At 43.5% G+C, this 18448-nt stretch overlaps 1 protein-coding gene across 1 annotated transcript; it reads right to left on the reverse strand.

The window, feature by feature from the left end:
• Nucleotides 1-685: 685 nt before the first annotated feature.
• On the reverse strand, nt 686-17721 carry LOC135244820 (phytanoyl-CoA hydroxylase-interacting protein-like). Its single transcript, XM_064317404.1, has 5 exons — nt 17079-17721; nt 4588-4784; nt 3644-3818; nt 2945-3062; nt 686-1889 (listed from the first exon to the last, which is right to left on the reverse strand). The coding sequence occupies exons 1-5, from the start codon at nt 17182-17184 to the stop codon at nt 1352-1354; spliced, it is 1134 nt and encodes a 377-aa protein (XP_064173474.1). The 5' UTR covers nt 17185-17721; the 3' UTR covers nt 686-1351.
• Nucleotides 17722-18448: the final 727 nt, after the last annotated feature.

An 18448-nucleotide genomic window follows, 5' to 3' on the forward strand; every position in this document is an offset into this window, starting at 1 on the left:
GAGAAGGGAGCACCACACCGTTGATCCAGGAGTAGACTGCACACCAGTCACAGAGCTGCAGCAAACCTCCCTCATGTGGAATCATTTCAAATGTGTGTGAGAGACCTTGCAAATCAGCACAATACGTTTTGTAGACTGCTCACCATTGTGACGATTTTATAATGGGCAGCATTAATGTTATGTCAATGGGGCTGTGAAAAATGCTTTTCTCCGCATTGTTCTCACTGATGTGACACTGAAATGTGAAAGTACTCTGTAGCCTATGCAGGAAAAACTACTGTTTTAATGAAGTACACTTCCAGTGTGAGAGGTTAAAAATGTGGTATTTGCAAAAAAAAAAAAAAAAAAAAATGCTGATGAGAACTTGGAATGGAAAGTGTAACAGTAATCAGTAGTTAACAATAGTTTCTGCATGCAAGTTATTTTAAAAATCTTAAATTGTGCAATGAAAAGATGTAGCGTACTGAAGTCTGATATTAAGCTCGGTACTATTTATTTATAATTACATGCATCCTGTGACAGATTGCGTGTTTTGATTTTAAGCTAGCTTGAGAAAGTTAGCTCATTGCAAATTATTACTGCAGTTCTTTATGCCTGTTGTCTCTCAAACGGCATTCAGTGCTCTGACCAAATTATTGTGCGTTTCATGTTTATACTTTTTTTTTGTACAACAGTAAAAAATAAATATTTTTTCTATCACATTTATTATGTTTCAACACAGTATATGATTTCTGTTAATAAATAACGAGACACTGCAAACAATGCGCATGTGATAACATTTGTAAGTTTTCGGTATTAAAGTTCATGCTGCTGGGAAAACCTCATCATGCTTATTTAAGTTCTCCAGCAAACGCAGTCAAATCAGGAGGTGTCTGACTGGCATTCAGGATGCCCTCTAGAAGCAGTTACCATAGCGTTTCTGCAGCAGTTCTGAACCTTTATTGTTACCTTTGGCAAAATATTACATGGCAGCTCTAAGACATGGAGGAGTGGGCTGCTGTCGGCATAACAACCAGAGTGGGTTTGGGTGGGGGGGGGGGGGGGGGGAGTAGCACTGTCTGACAGGACAGTGCTGGAAAAGAATCTTCAGTGGGGGAGAAAAAAAAAAAAGAGCGGGAAAGTACAGGAACGTGGAATGCTCTAGAAACAGATTTAAGAAAAGAAAACATCGTAACTGGTCAAAGAAAAGACGGGCCCGTGTGGTAAAAATCTGTGAAGTCATGCGGAGGAGGAGTCTGAACAGTGTGGGGGCGGACCGTTAAAGGGGATCGGACGACCTGTGTGGAGTTTTTAAATCTTTTTGGGGGGGTGAGGGGGGTGGGGGAGATGGGGGCGAGGGTCGGGGCAGCGGTTAGCGGCCCACGCTGATGTTGCAGGTCTTGCAGCTGGGGTCCTTCTTGGCGTTGACGGTGGACAGGCTCATGAGCTGGTGCCCGCTGATCTCGGCCAGCGTGCCCAGCGCCAGGTCCACCGGCTCGGTGTAGATCACCTCCAGGATGACGTCCTGCGCGTGGCGGAAGGCCAGCCGCCCGTCCTCGCCCCGGCGGCACGTCAGGAAGCGGTTGTCGGCGAGGTCCAGCGCGGGCAGCCGCTGCTGGCAGAACAGGTCGCCGGCCGAGCCGTGGGGCGCCAGCACCAGGATGACGTAGTGGTAGGCCGTGTACATGCAGTAGAAGTCGCCGAAGTACAGGCGGGCGTCGGGGTTGAGCAGCGCCTCGGCCGCGATCTGGAAGCGCTGGCGGCCGTACGGCGAGTCCTGCGGGGGCTTGCCCGTGTTGAACTCGGTGTTGCAGCTGAAGAAGACGCCCTCCAGCTTGCCGCTGATGGGCGAGCCGTGGCTGCCGCTGTTGTCCTTCACCGAGGGCAGCATCCTGTTGTTCTGCACCTCCCTGCAGAAACCAGCGCACGCTTATATCCAGCACGCACACTACAAGCACCTGCAGCACACACCTCCATCACACCTGGGTCAAAATATTACTCAACATGCTTAGAAACGTACAGCAGCCTGTGCTAGTCCTTAACCTTGACTTTCTGTGGAAAGCTCGCGCAGCCTGGCAGGTCACAGTGCTGACTGCTGATCTTGCCATACTGTGTTTGGAATCATAATATTTTTAAATGAACGGTTGCATTTAAGCGTGAGCTAGCGAAGGACGAACGATGAGAGATCACAGGCCAAACGCGTCCCCCCAGGTTCCAGTGCCTCCTCAGCGCGGGGTGGAAATGCTCCTCTGGAGCGGCTGAATGGCGTTTCTGGTGGCTCATTTCCATAATCTCCCACATTCCAGCCTAATGACTCCGCGCTTGATTAAATGGTCTTAGGGAGCGTGCTGCGCTCGCCTTCGCCCAGCCCGTGACGAGCGGCGGCTCATTTCCTGACAGCTGTGTGTGTGAGCGAATTAAAAGCATTTCCAAAATAACTGTCATTTTCTGGGGGTTTATTTGGTTTTTTAAAAACCGCAACAAAGCACCTCGGGTAACGGCTCCAAGATCTGTTTTTGCTGCGAGAACGCTGCAATTTCCGTACAGCTTGGTTCTTCAGGCTAATCTGAAAATGGCTCGTGCTCAGAGGATTCCTTTCGTCTCAACAAGTCAGAGCCATGACTCAGCACATCAGAGGACTGTTTAACCTCAAACGTCCCCTCCCTGCTGTTAATTACACACAATCAGAGACACAGCTCTCTCACAGGGCCTCTGATGCTGGGTAACAGTCCTGCCACCTCATGTACAAGTACACCTCTAAAGCACCTTCACATCACCTTAATCGTATGGAGCATCACCTGCTGTTCAAATATTTCTGAAATGAGAACTCGCATAAGAACCCAACATTCAATCAACTCCATGTGATGACATCTGGATTAATGTGCTTTTGTTTTCACACAGGTGAAATGGTTTAACTCCATTGATAATGAAGTCACGTAGATATGTTAGCCACAGGGCAACCTACCTGGCATGATCGAAGTACTCTTTGTGCTGATTGCGATAGAACACGGAGAATGTGAGCATCCTTCCAGCAATCACCTCTGCCTTTTCTAATAACTGCGTTAGATGCACAGTGGAATAATCTGGAAATTAACAGAGAAGACACTTCCTTTCAACCTCGCAAGATCCCAAATAGGCATCAGTTTATACCTGGCGGTATAATTTCAACAAACACAAACACATAATGTAAATAACTAAACTTTATAGACTGGATTCAATTGATGTCTGTCCTTGATGATTTTTTCCTTCACAAATGTTAAAGTGAGTTTGGCATCACCCAAATTTATGACAGGACATCTTAAAGGACATTCCACCAATTCATTAAATACTCCTTGAAGTAGCTTGGAGCTAGGACGCTCCCAAAGTATGCGTGAGTAAGGAAACATGAATGCATGTTTTGTGAAAGTATTTTTTTTCGGAATGAGTGACATATAAATGATCGACCTGCGGATCCACCTCTCCACATCTTCCACGTCTGTAATTGACGTGGCTTCAAACTGACACTTGAAAGCTCCATTTGCCTGATTTCCTCAATTCCCCTGTCCTCATGTCCTCTGTGTGGTGGAGCTAAAGGACGCGAGGAAAGGACGCGAGGAAAGGATGCGAGGAGTGTAACATAAGAGCCTGGAATGAGCCCTGTAGGCACTGGCGTCTCCATGGTTACCCGCGGTGCAGAACTCGATGATCTGGCTCCACTCGGACACGGCGTAGTCGCCGTCGCTCTGCTTGGAGGCCGTCTGCACCGCCACCGTGTACTCGGTGCGGGGGCTCAGGAACCAATGGCCTCGCACCGTCATGGGGAGCGGGACGGCCTTCGCCACCAGTTTGGTCGGGACGTCCTGGAACGCAACGAAAATAAACACGTTCCTATTACCTATAACTGCGTTTCCATTGGCTGAACTCATTGTCAGTCATTACATTACATTCCTTTAACAGACGATCTCATCCAATCACAGTGTAGGAGAACAGCCACCTGAGCTGCATGGGCAGCAGCGTCACACCAGGCTAACATTCTCAGACCAGCGGGTGTATTTAACATCATTTAGGCACAACAACAAAGCTTGGCTATAGCCAAGGTGATTTCTTCAACAGAAAACTGACCCAGGCCAATGGCCTATTAGCCAGCTGCAGGTATGATGCATTTTTGCGCGTTATTGCTAACGGCAGGATTTGACTTTGGTATATAAAAGTCATAATTTGTCACCATAATTTGTGACCTTCCCACCTCCTGTAGTCTAGAACCCCTCAGCGTGGGTGCTGGCCAGCGGTGGGGCATTAGGATGAGTGTTTGCCCTTTCTGTTTTCACATGCTGCGGCCTTCAACAGAGAAAATGCTTCCACCCGGCATTATGACTGCTAGCTGAGGTATAACTGCCACAGAACGTTTCCACGGCCCCTGATATAAATCACGCTGCAGGCCAGTCATGTGGAGTGCGGCTGCTAGCAGGGGTTTGGCTGGGAGGCTCATTTACCCCATCCGCTCAGCACCCCCAAGGCTCCTGCAAAGTCAAGGGCTCCTACATCTGTGTGAGGCATTAGGCTTAACCACAGCCGTGGGGAAGGCGGGCATGACTCATTCCCTCCCGCCATTTCAGAGCTCAGGCCTACCTTGTGCTTGAACTTGTTGGAGTTCTTGTTCTCCTTCTTGTTGAGGTCGATGAAGTAGTGCGTGATGCGGTCCCTGGACTTGGGGTCCATGTCCCAGCAGATCTTAAAGGAGTCGCACGTGATGCAGTTTATTTTGATGTTCTGCGGAACAGGAAGCTCCTCCATCTCTGAGATCCCGCTGTCCTGGGACTTACTTCCTGTGTGAGTGGGAGGCAGGGCACTCCAGGTTAGTGAGGAGGAAGAGGCGGAGGAAGGAGAGGAAGAGATACTCTTTTCCAGAGACTTGTGCAAGTGCAATGATCAGAGACTTAAGTACAGAAATTTCCTAGAGGGGAAAGCATACTCCCAAAAGAGACATCAAGTGCAAAAAGTGCACACACTGGGAAACTTGGCAACTACCTCACTGAGAACTGAGATGTAGAGTGCAATGCTTGGTAAGAAGCTGAAGAGAGCTTCAGTCGGTAAAGGCTCTCACCAGGAGGGAAGGTTCAGCTGTGTACTTTGAGCGTAGGGGTGGGACCGTTTACTCAAGTAAACAAATACTGTTAAACGTTAAGAAAAACATTTAATCCGAAAATCCGCACTACATTTGCGGTGTACGGACAAGATTGGCTTGGTCCTGCTGGGCATGGGTTGGCTTTAAGTCAGCCAGGGTCCTTTGGATTATAAGTGCATTAGCTCCTCCCAGTGACACGCCAGGCAATCCCTGGTTACTGGCTTTGGTCAGCGGGATACGCCCAGAATATCACTGAAGCTCACTGTGGTGGACCGCTAGCCCCATAGCGGCTCACGCTAGGAAGGGTCAGTGGAGACATGGCTGTGGATCTCCATGCTCGTACACGGGCTTGTTTTCACGTCAGCCCCGCTCTTGGGACGACCCATTAGCGACCGGCTCTTCATTAACCATACTTAGAAAAACGAGGGGCCAGCATATTTTCCATTGTGATGTCTCTACCGTGAAGAGCGCACTAGTGCCAGTGGAATGAGGGGAAGGGTCACACTGCCCTTGCGCCAGCTTGGCACAGGAACAATGCTAGTTTTGTGCTTACTGAATGCAGGGGGAGCTTTTGAATATATTTGTTAACAGCCCGGAGCCGAAAGGACAATGGGGGTGCAAAGGCCCGTAGTGTGTCCACCTCAAACCCCGCTGTCCACTAATTAAGCCCTTTACAAAACTGGGTCCCGTTTTCCGGTACTAAACACAAATGATCACACAACCTTTTCCAAAACCTTCTGCGCACTAATGTTTGTCTCCAACACATTGGGCACCTCCTGGGAAAAAGCCTATTAGCAATTTGAAATTAGAACAGAATGTAGCTGTTCAATATGTGATACTAAAGTTACCCCGATTAACATTTTCAATCACTTTAACTTGTTTAGCATAATGTTTTTGTCAGCTGTAACGTGGCAAAAGAGAATGCGATTTAAAAGGAAATTTGGAAACATTTCAAATAAAATAGGCTATTCCATTAGGTCTAAACAGTCCATGCCTTTTAGTTATGGCATGACATTTAAACAAGGTTAACAAGCAGCCATTAACTTCCACAGAGGAATGAGTAGTCAAAATGAGTTTACTAAGCAAAAATGTCAACATTGTTAATTCCCTTGTAATGTGCTCAGAAAACTAGTTTGATATCTTTGTGCAAACAGATGCTCTCCTGTGCAAAGAAACTCCACCAACAAGAACATTGCAAATGATGTTTAAAAACACTAAGCTGTTTATTACTGCGATAATTAAACGATCTGCAGATTTCCGGCCTACTGAAGTAATCCTTTAATGCCTGAATCTCTATGTTAGGAACAGATTGTGTAAAATAAATAAATAAGTAAAACTCCCCATGGTGCCAAGCGAACAGTTTCAGAAGGGTCTGTCTAAAGAAAGAGTTGCAGTGAGCATGTCTGAAAATCGTTTTGTATAGTAAAACTGTGACCAGCTGATTTTTACGTGTTCTGCTATAAAACCTGCCAGTCATTAATGTTCAGCTCATTGTATAAACAGTCTTTAAATGATAGAAATAAAATTTAGCCACTCTCTGCTCTGCTGTGGTTGTGGCATCAGTCTCTACAATCAATGGCTTTCCTGACCAGTATGGAATTCTCCTAAGCCCTTGATAATTAGCCTAACTATTAGGCTACATTTAAACAAGCTAGTCATATCAGCTTTATCATATAGGCTAACAGAATTATCCCTAAACATGTTCCTACTGTAGATTTAACATTTACTGCAACAATTTTAAATACAGTACTCATAACAAACATCCACATGTGTGTTCTTTAAATGTCTCCTGCATAGCTCATTCTGTGGCTAAGCTAATACACGCCTCTATGCGTTGATCATTCACATTCCCTCAATGATTCAGTTCTGTCTGTATTTGGCTATGTATTTTCACACTGATGGTCACATATGAACTTAATTTATTGAGAAACTTCATCCTCCATAAAACCAGGCTGCTGCAGAACAGCAGTGATAAATGAATCCCCAGAGGTCTGAGCAGATAGCCTACTGCTCACGATTCAACATGAAGGTGTGTTGTACTTGCTCAGTCAGGTAAGTTGGTAAGAAATCTATTTACCCATACTCGACAGGGCTCAACATTAACTTTTTTTCTGGACCAGTGGCTCAAAAATATACTGGCCCAAAGACTATTTTTACTGCCCCCTTGGTCTAACTATTTACATAAAGAGCAGTGACAGATAGCTAGATGTAGGCTACTACAAGTGCCCCCGTAACTGTGATCGGTGGTCAACTGCTGCTTCGCTGTTAGTACACTCACCATAACTGGGAAAGTTTGTATTTCCATTCATTAAACTTCAGGAAAAAAAAGAAGCTATTTATTTAACAGGAACAACGCACACACTGATCAACACTTCAGTTTTCACATTCATGTTTATCTGCCGGAGTAAGTTATCGAGACGAGTGGCTGGCTAGGCAGTTTTTTTTCCAACACCTGCTCTTACTAGCCCCAGGCAAGAAAGCAAATGTTATTGTTGAAACCTGATGCTTGCAATGTTACACAATATTGACTTGTACAGAAACAGAACTGTGTAGATTCCCCAATGTGAATGAAACACTGGCAGATGTACCAGGGCTGTCTGCAGTATTTCTCACTCACTAGCAAGGACACAGAAGGCATTAAAATTACACGATAGGAATGGGCTCATAAGTAAGGTCAATGTTCGCTCATACAGAGATACAATTTCTGAACCACTGGAATCAAAGCATTGGGAAAAGGCCAAATGTTCAGTTACATAAGAGGCTAATGTGTTCATGGGACTTGATCACAGTCATCTGCTGATGCTGTAAATCTTACACACTGTATGGCATAAGCCCCTCAACAGTAGGGGAAAGGAATGGTTGGTTTGTAACATTTGGGCAAAACTAACACAACTTTAAGTTAAGAAACTCTTGTCCTGATATCAATGTGAAATTTCAAGGGGCACTAAGAGTAACCATCACAAAAAAAATTTATACAAATAAAGCTGAATTACAACCGTGATTGACTTTCCAGAATGTCCTATTGCATTGGTTGTACACCAGCAGGAGAGGCAAAACAGTAGTACATTCCATTTGTATAATCATTCGCATCCTTAGCTGTGTTGGATGACCTTAAAATGCAGCTCAGTCACACACTCCCCATTTATTTGCAATGTCTTCAAATCGGAAGCCAAGGTATGACAAGCAGACATCCGTCATCCACGATGAACGATAATCACATCAAAAATAATACACACCATTGGCTGTGGTTCTGGCACTTGGAAAAGAAAAATGAATCACTTATCAAACGACACATCAAGATGATTCCCACAAACGGATTATTCAGTTCTTCCTGCACGTCCCACTATAACTTGAGTCTTACCATTCTACCATTAAAACCTTACAGCCACGAACAATTCAATGCGCTGTTCCAGACAGAGCAGAATTAGATTACACGACTGTCTGTTTACAGACGGGGCTTTTACAAACCACGTCTGGCTGGTTTTAGCGATAATCACCCTACCCTCGGAAAGCAGCAGCCTGGACGGTTTCTGTTTTCACCGTGAAATGTCAGCAGCCGATTCAGAGCCAAGAAACCAGGGCTGTGTACGAGATCAGAAAACCGCAGCGAAGCCTTTTATAAACTGAACAGGAGCTGTATCGCATGTCCAGTTGCGGAGCGCTGTTACCATGGCTGCTGATGGACACGGATTCTGAAACACTGTCCCTTCCCGAGTCCAAATGTCTACGGTCACATGGTCGCGCCCGTGGCACGCAGACCAGGATGCATCACATGACTGTACCGCGTGACTCAGACTGTACCGCGTGACTCAGACTGTACCGCGTGACTCAGACCGTACCGCATGACTCAGACCGTACCGCGTGACTCAGACCGCACCGCGTGACTCATACTTCACTGCATGACTCAGACTGTACCGCATGACTCAGACTATACCGCATGACTCAGACTGTACCGTGTGACTCAGACTGTACAGCATGACTCATACTGCACTGCGTGACTCAGACTGTACCGCATGACTCAGACTGTTGCACACCGGTCAGGGTGCGCACTGTAGCATTCAAGGTGAACCACAGCAAATGGCTTCTGCATCTTGAACGTGCTCCAACTGAAGCGAGTGTAATCAGCGAGGCTAATCAGCTGCTTTAATTGGTCAATTAAGTGCTGAGTGACAATGAAAACTTGCAGCTGTCCAAGGGCAAGAGGGTGTAACCCTACTTGCTACACCACATGGCATTGAGTGCTTCATTAACTTGAAGTTGTTAGCCGTTCAATAGACTTATTATGATTATGTATCATTGCTTCAGATGTGTAAGCGTATTCCCTGCTATAAAATCATAATGAATAGAGGTTGACTGATATCGTAGATTTCTCAAGGCCAGTTCTGATGCTGATCTTAAGCAAGCAGAAAGGCCAGCTGGCTAATATCTGCCAGTTATATATCCCCCCCAGTGAAAAAGGCTGATAACACAAGGCGTAAATTGCATGTGAGAAATGAGAATCAATGCAAAATACTGTACTTAAATGGCTCTGGATACTGCAAAATGCCCCCCTAACGTCAAAATGTGGCTTCAATTAGACAAATTAGGCTTGAACAAAATGGTCTAAGCCTATTTCTTCCTTGGCTGACAGTGACCATTACAGATTACAGATGTTTTTCAGCCCAATACTTCTGGCACCAGAATAGCCAGAAAAGTAAAGTAGAGAAGAAAAGGCATCTAAGACTGTGGACTGGGGGAGGGGAGGGAAGTGTCTGGATCATGAATCTTCCACTCTTATGCTATCTACATTAACACTGTCCCACATGCTTTTCATTGGGAGACACATTATTTCTCGGACCACACACTGAGCCTGACCACAGGCGCGATACAGCAGCCTAAGTAGCAGTGACCTGCAACGTCCATTTTCTCACCTGCTATTTTAAACGAGCCGAACTACGCGAGAAAACCATGGCAACTGTAATCATGGACGCCTCAGCCACTGCCGCTGACTTAGTCTATTGATGAAACAGCGTTTAGGGAACGTGGAAAAGGGGAAAATTCTCTCTGCAGCGTGCTCCTTCGATAAAAAGTTCAATATCAGCACAAACGGTCGGCCACGTCGATTTTCCAGATAACCTCTAATAGCGAGCTTAAGGCAAGGGCTCCCTCGAAAATGTGATTTCTCACCCAACGAGACTCAGCTCGATAAAACGGGATAAATAACTGAAAATCTCATCTCACGAGTCTATACTGGAGTAAATGAATAAACTCTTTAAGTTTTGTGTTACTGTTACACAGCCCACCACTTACTTGAATCCAGTGAGAATCACAACGTAATCCCTTTCCATCACAGCCAAACTAAATAAAGTAGCGCACTACTTGTGCGTAATGTTTCACTTTAAATTGTATTTGGCGGTATAGGGATGTTGCAGCTGCAGTGGGGCGCTGGAAAGACATGGCTGAGCTTTCCGAGGGAAAACAGAATGATCAGGCTACCACGCATTTCTTAGGTAATAATAGGCCTAATTCTATTCGCTGTTGCATACTCAATACAGCAGGATTTTCACAGTCATGACCTGTGCAGCATGTGTTTAAGGGCTGAGTTAATTTTTACAGATAAATACAGGTCAGGCCTAGCCAGTACAATAATGCATGGGGAACTCAGTTCACCCAAACATAACCACAGCATGAGTATGCGCAAGGCAAAATGTATGCGTCAGGACTGAAGTGGAGTTCACCTCTTAGAGCAGTGTGACTCAGTAAGTACTAAATGTACCAAAGCCAAATGCTGATCATACAGGCTACCAAATTGACCCCATTTCCTTTAATATTTGTTTTACTGGGGAGTCTCCGGATTTCTTTCGTGACATTTCAGCACATCACTACATGAATAAGGAAGTGCAAGCATCATCACAAGTGGCTGGGGGCAGTTTGCACACAGGCGTAGTTACCCTCTCCATGAATGCACCACCTGTACACTCCCACTGCCTACATGAATGGTGTGTAAAATCCACTTTATCATCACACCACAATCCACAAAAAACAGATAAACCTAAATAAATCATCCATGAAAATGATCAATAAAAATAAATGCCAGAGGAGCAATAAAAAAATAAAATACATTCATTAAATTTCTCTTGGGATATTTATATGGGTGTCAGAACGAAGCAGAGGATCGATTACCTTCCATCTCAAGTGTCTTCAACTGAATTAGACTGCATGCACCAGTGAGCCGGTAAGGAACAGAGACAAAGCCCATCTTTATTCCAACACACAAACAACTAGCCATGGCTGGAGGCACCACAAGGATTCCATTTTTAAATGCCGCAAATGAACTACATGACATCTCAATAGCCCAGTGACAAGGGGCCAGAGCACGTGCCTTGTTCTAGTTCATCCATGAGCAAAATTTATCCTGAAACGTATTGCCAAAAGAATGCACAGCATCAAACACTAAACAGCTCAGGTACACACTTGAGAGATATTAGTTTCAGAAATTAGGTCCTTTTACGTCCAGTAATGCCACGAAAATAAATATTTGTGTTGAAATATGCTTATTTTTCTTGCATGTTCCACAAAATGTGCAAAGCCCTGGACATCTTCACAGAAGAAGCCTTCAGACCATGAAGTTAAGTATCCACATTTAATCTGGATTAAAATGCATAGCTGAATCATTCAATTTGACTAAATGAGAGCTGCAATATAAACCATTAAAGCCTAAGGGGATTAATTTAATACCGATTCTGTTTCCAGTTATTTATTGGATCGGATATTTGCAATGTCATCTAAACGCACAGACAGGAATTTCCCGGTAATTCCGATTGTCACGTCATTCAAAATGCGATATTGTCATACTTTTTTCACATTTGAATGATGCGTAACGTATATCACATGCACAACCACGCTCCACTGGTAACGGTAAATGTTAAAAGAAGTTAAACAAAGGACGAAAAAACAGTGGCGAAAACCAAGGTTCGGCCAGGTCCTTTTCAGTATTTCTCTCTCGTTTTGCGTTTTGTAGATGGCGTAGCTATTCACTTTCGTATCGGTAACCAAACCCATGTGTGCGCATGCGCGTTGTTTCAAGTGCAAGTCGTATGAGCACAGGTATCGGGCGACTATCTGTCACTTTAAAAACGTGGATGTAAACAGGAGGTCAAAAAATTGGAACTGGACATCAAGACCTGCGGTGTAAACGTAGCCTATGTGGTATCTTCAACTTACTGAAAGTGAATAAAAAAGTGACGAGGCTAGCTAGCGGACGCCAACGGTCACTGGTTCTGTTCTGGCAAGCGATCCCTAACGTTATGTTTGGTTTTGGTAGTCTAACTGCAAATGAATGCCAACACCACAGGCCGCGTACACTAACTAAAGGACTGTGATATTTTATGTTAAACTCTCTCAGATAAAAGTGACAATGTTATTAATATTCAAATTACTGTCACTCACTGACCTTGTTTTGACATTCTGAAGGTGGATAGTGATAGTCTACAACAGCCGTTTATGTTCCGGGAAACCGTTAACATTCGCTGGAATGTTACCCAAACCGGAAGACAGTTACAGGGAGTAAAACCCGCCAAAATTTAATGGAAAAACAAACTAACAAAATACATAATTTATGGATTTGCGAATACAGTGCCGACAAATGTATACACATAATATATTGAGTGTAGCATTGGCTAGTATTCCACGGAATCGTTTACTGTATTGTTTCCGGGAGGTGAACGTCAAAACGATAAATCCACATCGACAGTCAATATTTCCTAAATAAATGTTGTATTCTGTTGGAGAAACATCACATGGGGTCTACTACTGTAGTGTGTGAAGCAATCCTGCCAATATTAACATTAGTGCCCTCCGCACTTTTCTTAAATATAGAAGTGTATGAATTAGCCAGCCAACTATTCTTTGATCTCGTGGGGAAAAGGTAGCAAAATATGCAATTTTGTATCTTAAATAGCCTATTTGTAAGTAGCTACCCTCACCCAAAAACATACATGGCCAATAAAAAACACCCTTCATTTTGAATTTTTAGATTACTACCCTAGGCCCATTACCCATTATGCTGTGCTTTACTGGATCTTACCCTCATAACAAACTTAGTGCGATTTAGCTGCTAAATATTTGTGAGTAAGAAGTAACAAGTCAGCCCACAGCAGCGTTGGTTTCGTGGAACAGTTTGGGATGCAGCACGCATGTGTGAGGACACCCCTGCCTACATGCAAGATGCTCTGCACTCCAAATCTGCCAGCTATTTTCGCAGGATGCAAACTGTGGATCAAAATGTATGATTTTCACATCAGATATTGTCTTGAGCTGAAGGCTTGCTGCAGTGTAATATTTGTAAACTGATGGTCTTTTTTTTAAAGTCACTGATCAGGTCAGAGAGGCCTGGCAGAAGGCCAATCTCTGCCCCACCTGCTCATCACAAATTGCAGGCCGCATGCAGCTGTGCTGAAGGCTCTTTGTGCCACGTTCACTGCCTCAAGGGCACCTAAACCACCCTCTCCAAGGTCTCCATTCATACAGCCGAGTGCTTAGAAAGCCCTTTACCACCACATTTAATCATTTTAATGCAGGGCGCTGTTGAGTCATCAAACTTTAACAAGCTTCCATAAATGCAACAAAGGTTCTGAGCTCTTTTATTTCTCCCACTACCTCAGCTATGAAACATGTAAAAGAAGACATGGCCCATTTTTACAATGTTGAAATAACCAGCCATATGAGGAAAAAAAAGGGAGAAAAAAAACAATCCCTGCATCTGGTCAGTTGAGCTTGTGTGAGTTTAAAAGCTCCTCCTTTGACACTTGACTCAAATGTCATTGTGAGTCTGCAGGGAAACAAGTCACACTGCTTGAGCAAAAGGTGATGATCCACCTGTTTTGGCGCATTAAATATGGAAGAAGAACAATAAAAGGGAGGAAGGGAAGAGTCATAGCCTGAAGTATTAAAATGCAAAAACAAAGCAGAGGGCCTATAGAACACAGAACCAGCTCTAGTCTATAATATGTTAATGGTGTTTACTCTTCAGTGTCTCAGATTAGTTAAATATTTATCCTCACCAGTGTTAATGAACTCTCCTTTAACTAGAAATGCATTTTTCTAAGTAAGTGTGGGAGTTTGCAGGTGAAGGAGCAGATATCTTTTATATTCTTTTTTCCCCCTTTAATGGAGAAAGAATAAAAATGCCAAAAAGTGGTTCTCCTTCAGAATACACCCAAGTGTGTCTTTTGCAAAAGTGCAAAGTCATGATAGCATTTTGCACAGAACACTTCAGACACCAAGTAACCACAGCTTTAGACTTCTACCATATAATCTGCAAGGCTAAGAGGGTAGGATGATAATGCATTACTGCTTTGATGCAGATGTGCCAACTCCCTAAATCATATTTCGTAAGAATAAGCAACAAGACCTTTTTTAATCGAGCAAAACCTGGTGTTACTGTGCCACATTAAAAAAGTGTCAGGTCGAGGACTATTAAATGAGAAACTAGTTTTGTAAATATGAAGGCAAAACCTCTGTTTTGTGTTGATAGTCAATGAGCACTATGTGGAATGCACTGTTTTGATCCCCTAGCTGCACTCAACACGGCAAAGAGCTGTAAAACGCAACAATAATTATTGAGGACTATTCCTAAAATTACTGCTTTAAATTTAGACCGAGTAAGAAGGAGAGGCTTCAAGGGGATTTATCCAGCACATTAACGCATTGCTCTAAAACAGTGAACAGCTATTTACTGTAAGATTACAGCATTAAGTAATGGGTATTTTACTGTTCTAAAATGGTGTACTAATACAGTTTACAGTGAGTCATGTTTCATAAGTGCACTATGAAAGATTCAGCAGAGCTAACTATAAATCACAGGCATAAAAGCTTAAACTTGTTAGTCTAGCTACTATCCAGTTACAAGCTCTGCTGTCTGTACAAGAGGTTCCAAACCCCAGGGTGATTTAACTGCTGTAAAAGTTTCACAGAACCAGAGTATGGCAGGTTATATTTATGATTGTGTGACAAATAGGCATGCAGTTTACAGCTTGCATGTAGTGCTATCGACATTTTGTTAAATGTTCTTCTCAGTCACTGCTTTATGCTCACAGCTCGAAAAAGTCATTGTCAAAAAGAAAAACACTGCACTTGTCATTCTCATGTGGTCAGTTTATAATTTCCATTTTCATGTGGTCAGTTTATCAGCTGAGCCGTGCCGTAGGAATCAACAGAGGAATACCAGAATGCAAACTAAAACACAATTCTAGTTGATAAGCACTCCCAGGTAGGTACCAGCATTATTAAGGTGGTTATGTACCGTTTCACTACATTCATCCATCCATCCATCCATCCATCATCTATACCCACGTATTCCAAGTCAGGGTCACGGGAGGTGCTGGAGCCTATCACAGCATGCATTGGGCACAAGGCAGGAACACGCCCTGGACAGTTCGCCAGTCCATCGTAGTGCGCACACACACACACACTTATACCTAGGGCCAATTTAGACTCTGCAAATATCCTAACCTGCATGCCGTTTGACTGTGGGAAGAAACCAGTGTTCCTGGAAGAAAACCACGCAAACATGGAGACAACATCCAACTCCACACAGATAGGGCCCAGCTGGGATTCGAACTAACAACCTTCTTCAGTGCTACCCACTGCATCACCTTGAATGAACCAGCAATGAACTATTAATAATAATAATCATAATCATAATCATAATAATAATATGTTAAAAATTTTATTCTTTCAGTTTTAATAAATGAGATGTTCTACATCTCGTGAATGATGACACGAGGGTGGGAAGCTTCTCCGCACGTTTCTCCGCTACGCGTTCAGCCATTTTTAGAACTGATATATCTGTTGAAACCCACTGTGATACAGTGACAAGAAATGAATCGTCAATAAATAAAATATTATGCATCGTGTTATGTAACAGTTTCTGAGAGTTAATTAGTTAGCTAGTCTACATCAAAAATCGGCCACTCTGTATCATCGGGTTTAAACGGCTGTCAGCATAACCCTACCACAAAGGTGTTTAACTATGCAATTAATGTCAAAGATTTTACATTACTCGTCTCTTTATGTTTCGCTGAACGAAATACACCTGCCTATAAAGTCAGATGTAGACTGAAATCTTTAAAATATTGTTGTCATTAAGCACTTAAAATCCTCAAACGTGTCATATTCTCAGTCCAAGATCAACAGGAATCAAACTTTAAAAAATACTACAGAATCCGGCGCACGACCTTTTCCTTCTGTAGTTGGTTTGTTCGTAGTCTCTTATTGCATTCCAGCTGTTACGTAAAATATGTTTTCTTTTTTTTAGAATAGGCTACAATTAAACCAGAATTATCTTAGAGTGTTTTCTGTAGCAATATTTATCCAGAAATGTTCTATGTTGATTTGAGTCATACACGGGAAATATGTAGGAACTTCATCCGACCGGATCGTGGTAGCTATTCAAATGAACAAAAACCCGTAACGCAATATCGCCAAGTGCTTTTCCCTTCAGTCTGTGTCCATGGTGCTGAAACCTTACATCCCGCGTACCAGAATCATGTATCTGTTTTTTATGAAACACACACTTTTTGGCGTTTGGGCGCAAGGAAATGTAGCTTCAGTGACACATTAAAATGACACATTGAAATCAAATAATAATCTGAGCAGAGCCGCTTAATGCAACTGCCACCCCCCGCTCTCATCAGCTCAGTGCAAAAAAAATAAAAAATCAATAAAAAATATCAAAGCTGTTCGAGCTCACATGATGATATTATCAAAATAAAATAAAGTAGCGGCTAGATTTTGACTGACTTGCATAATTTGAACGCATAGCCCATAAGAAAGTGATTTTTTTTGTATCAACCCGAATTTTGAGAGGAGGCTATACGTTTAAGCAGAAGCATCTCAATACATAAACGCCGTTATGCACAAACCACAGAGAACGTGTGTGGAAAAAAAACAGTTGCTTTCTAAAAAGCATTGTGGCAAAAACCGGTATGAGGTCCCTCAATGCTCGCGACCTTACCGTCTCTCTCGCATAGCTGAATTGCCTCCAAGCTCAGATTCTTTATCATGCTCTCGCAGGGGCTCGTGGGGCTACCAATGTTGTGTCCGAGGCTCGGCACCTCCATTTCCGCAGCTGTGTCTGTAGCCGTGTCTCTCCCCGGTGTCAGAAGAATGTCGATCTCCGTGCTGCAGGGTTCGCATTCACCTTGAACAGAATCCGGTCCACAGCCTTTCCCCCTCTCTTACGGTCCTCTCTAACGGTGTGGGAGAAGCGGCGTCAGCGAATCGTCACCAGCCCACAGCACAGTGCTGATTTGTCGCTGCAACGTGAGGGGCATAAATTGTAGATAAGTCGAATCCTTTTAAGACTAAAAAATAAAAGGAAAATGTGAAGAAAAAAAAACGTAGGCTACAGCCGCTCACGCGCATAAGGGGCGGCCACTTCTTTCCATTCGTTATTCAGCTTATAACGAACCACGCTCTTTCATACAAGCCACAAGTGTGTAGCCTCTCGGTCAGGGAGTGAACGGTCACGAAGAACGGATTTGCAGCAAGTGAACGGTGAATTAATTGCATTCTTATGTATACTAATACGACTACAGTGTCCCCGCTATTGAATTTAAATAATTCATTGGTGTTTATAAAATGAAAATTCCCCTCATTTTTGATGGCGTCATCCAAAAATCCCCTGGAATTCCCTGCAAAGTGTTTTTAACCCAACGGCGGAGCTCCAGCCGCTGACGTACGTGCCTTTGTTAAGAGCTCCAGACACTATATCCCTTCGTAGTAATGGAATCATTTCCATACTTATGAACGCCCAACCAGTCAATTGTAGAACAATTATGTACCCCTCGCCCTGTCTCATCCTGTCACTTACATAACGGGCGGTGGCTATCAGCCTGCAAGGTGCATCTAGGCTATTTAATTTAAAAGCTTCAACATATTTGCACGCGCGGTAGAGTAACTGCTTTTGGTAAACTGTGATTTTCCAATGGGTCACTCAAATCAAATAAAATGCATTTGTACTTTGCATCACTTTTCACAGAAAACTGTCAAGAAAACACTGATAGGCCTGAAAGCCCAAATAGTAAGCACATGAGGTAAAAAATGAAATTAAAATAAAAATTTTTTAAACTCCCATTGAGGAGAAAACCCCTCGAGAAACTCCCTGATGGGAAGAAATCTCAGGAAAAACCCAGCTACAGTGGGGGAGCCCATCCTGCACTGGCTGGCCTGGTGTAAAGTAGGGGTAGAGTGAAGGTTACAGAAATGTAGTAGATCCCATATCACAGCAAATAAAATGGGTTGAGCAGGTAACAGTTGAAGTAATAAACTAGCAAGAAAAGTAGAAGTCCAAATGATGGGATGTATATTGTGCAGTTTAGAGGG

The sequence above is a fragment of the Anguilla rostrata genome, chromosome 18 (assembly GCF_018555375.3).
Source record: "Anguilla rostrata isolate EN2019 chromosome 18, ASM1855537v3, whole genome shotgun sequence".
NCBI lineage: Eukaryota > Metazoa > Chordata > Actinopteri > Anguilliformes > Anguillidae > Anguilla > Anguilla rostrata.

What these genes read in the sequence shown, in the direction of transcription:
- LOC135244820 (XM_064317404.1), bottom strand. Translation starts at nt 17,184, where the DNA reads ATGGAGGTGCCGAGCCTCGGACACAACATTGGTAGCCCCACGAGCCCC. An exon ending in TCAGCTATGCGAGAGAGACG is followed by an intron (nt 4,785 to 17,078) that starts GTAAGGTCGCGA and finishes CCACTCACACAG; the next exon opens with GAAGTAAGTCCCAGGACAGC. An exon ending in CCAACAAGTTCAAGCACAAG is followed by an intron (nt 3,819 to 4,587) that starts GTAGGCCTGAGC and finishes GTTGCGTTCCAG; the next exon opens with GACGTCCCGACCAAACTGGT.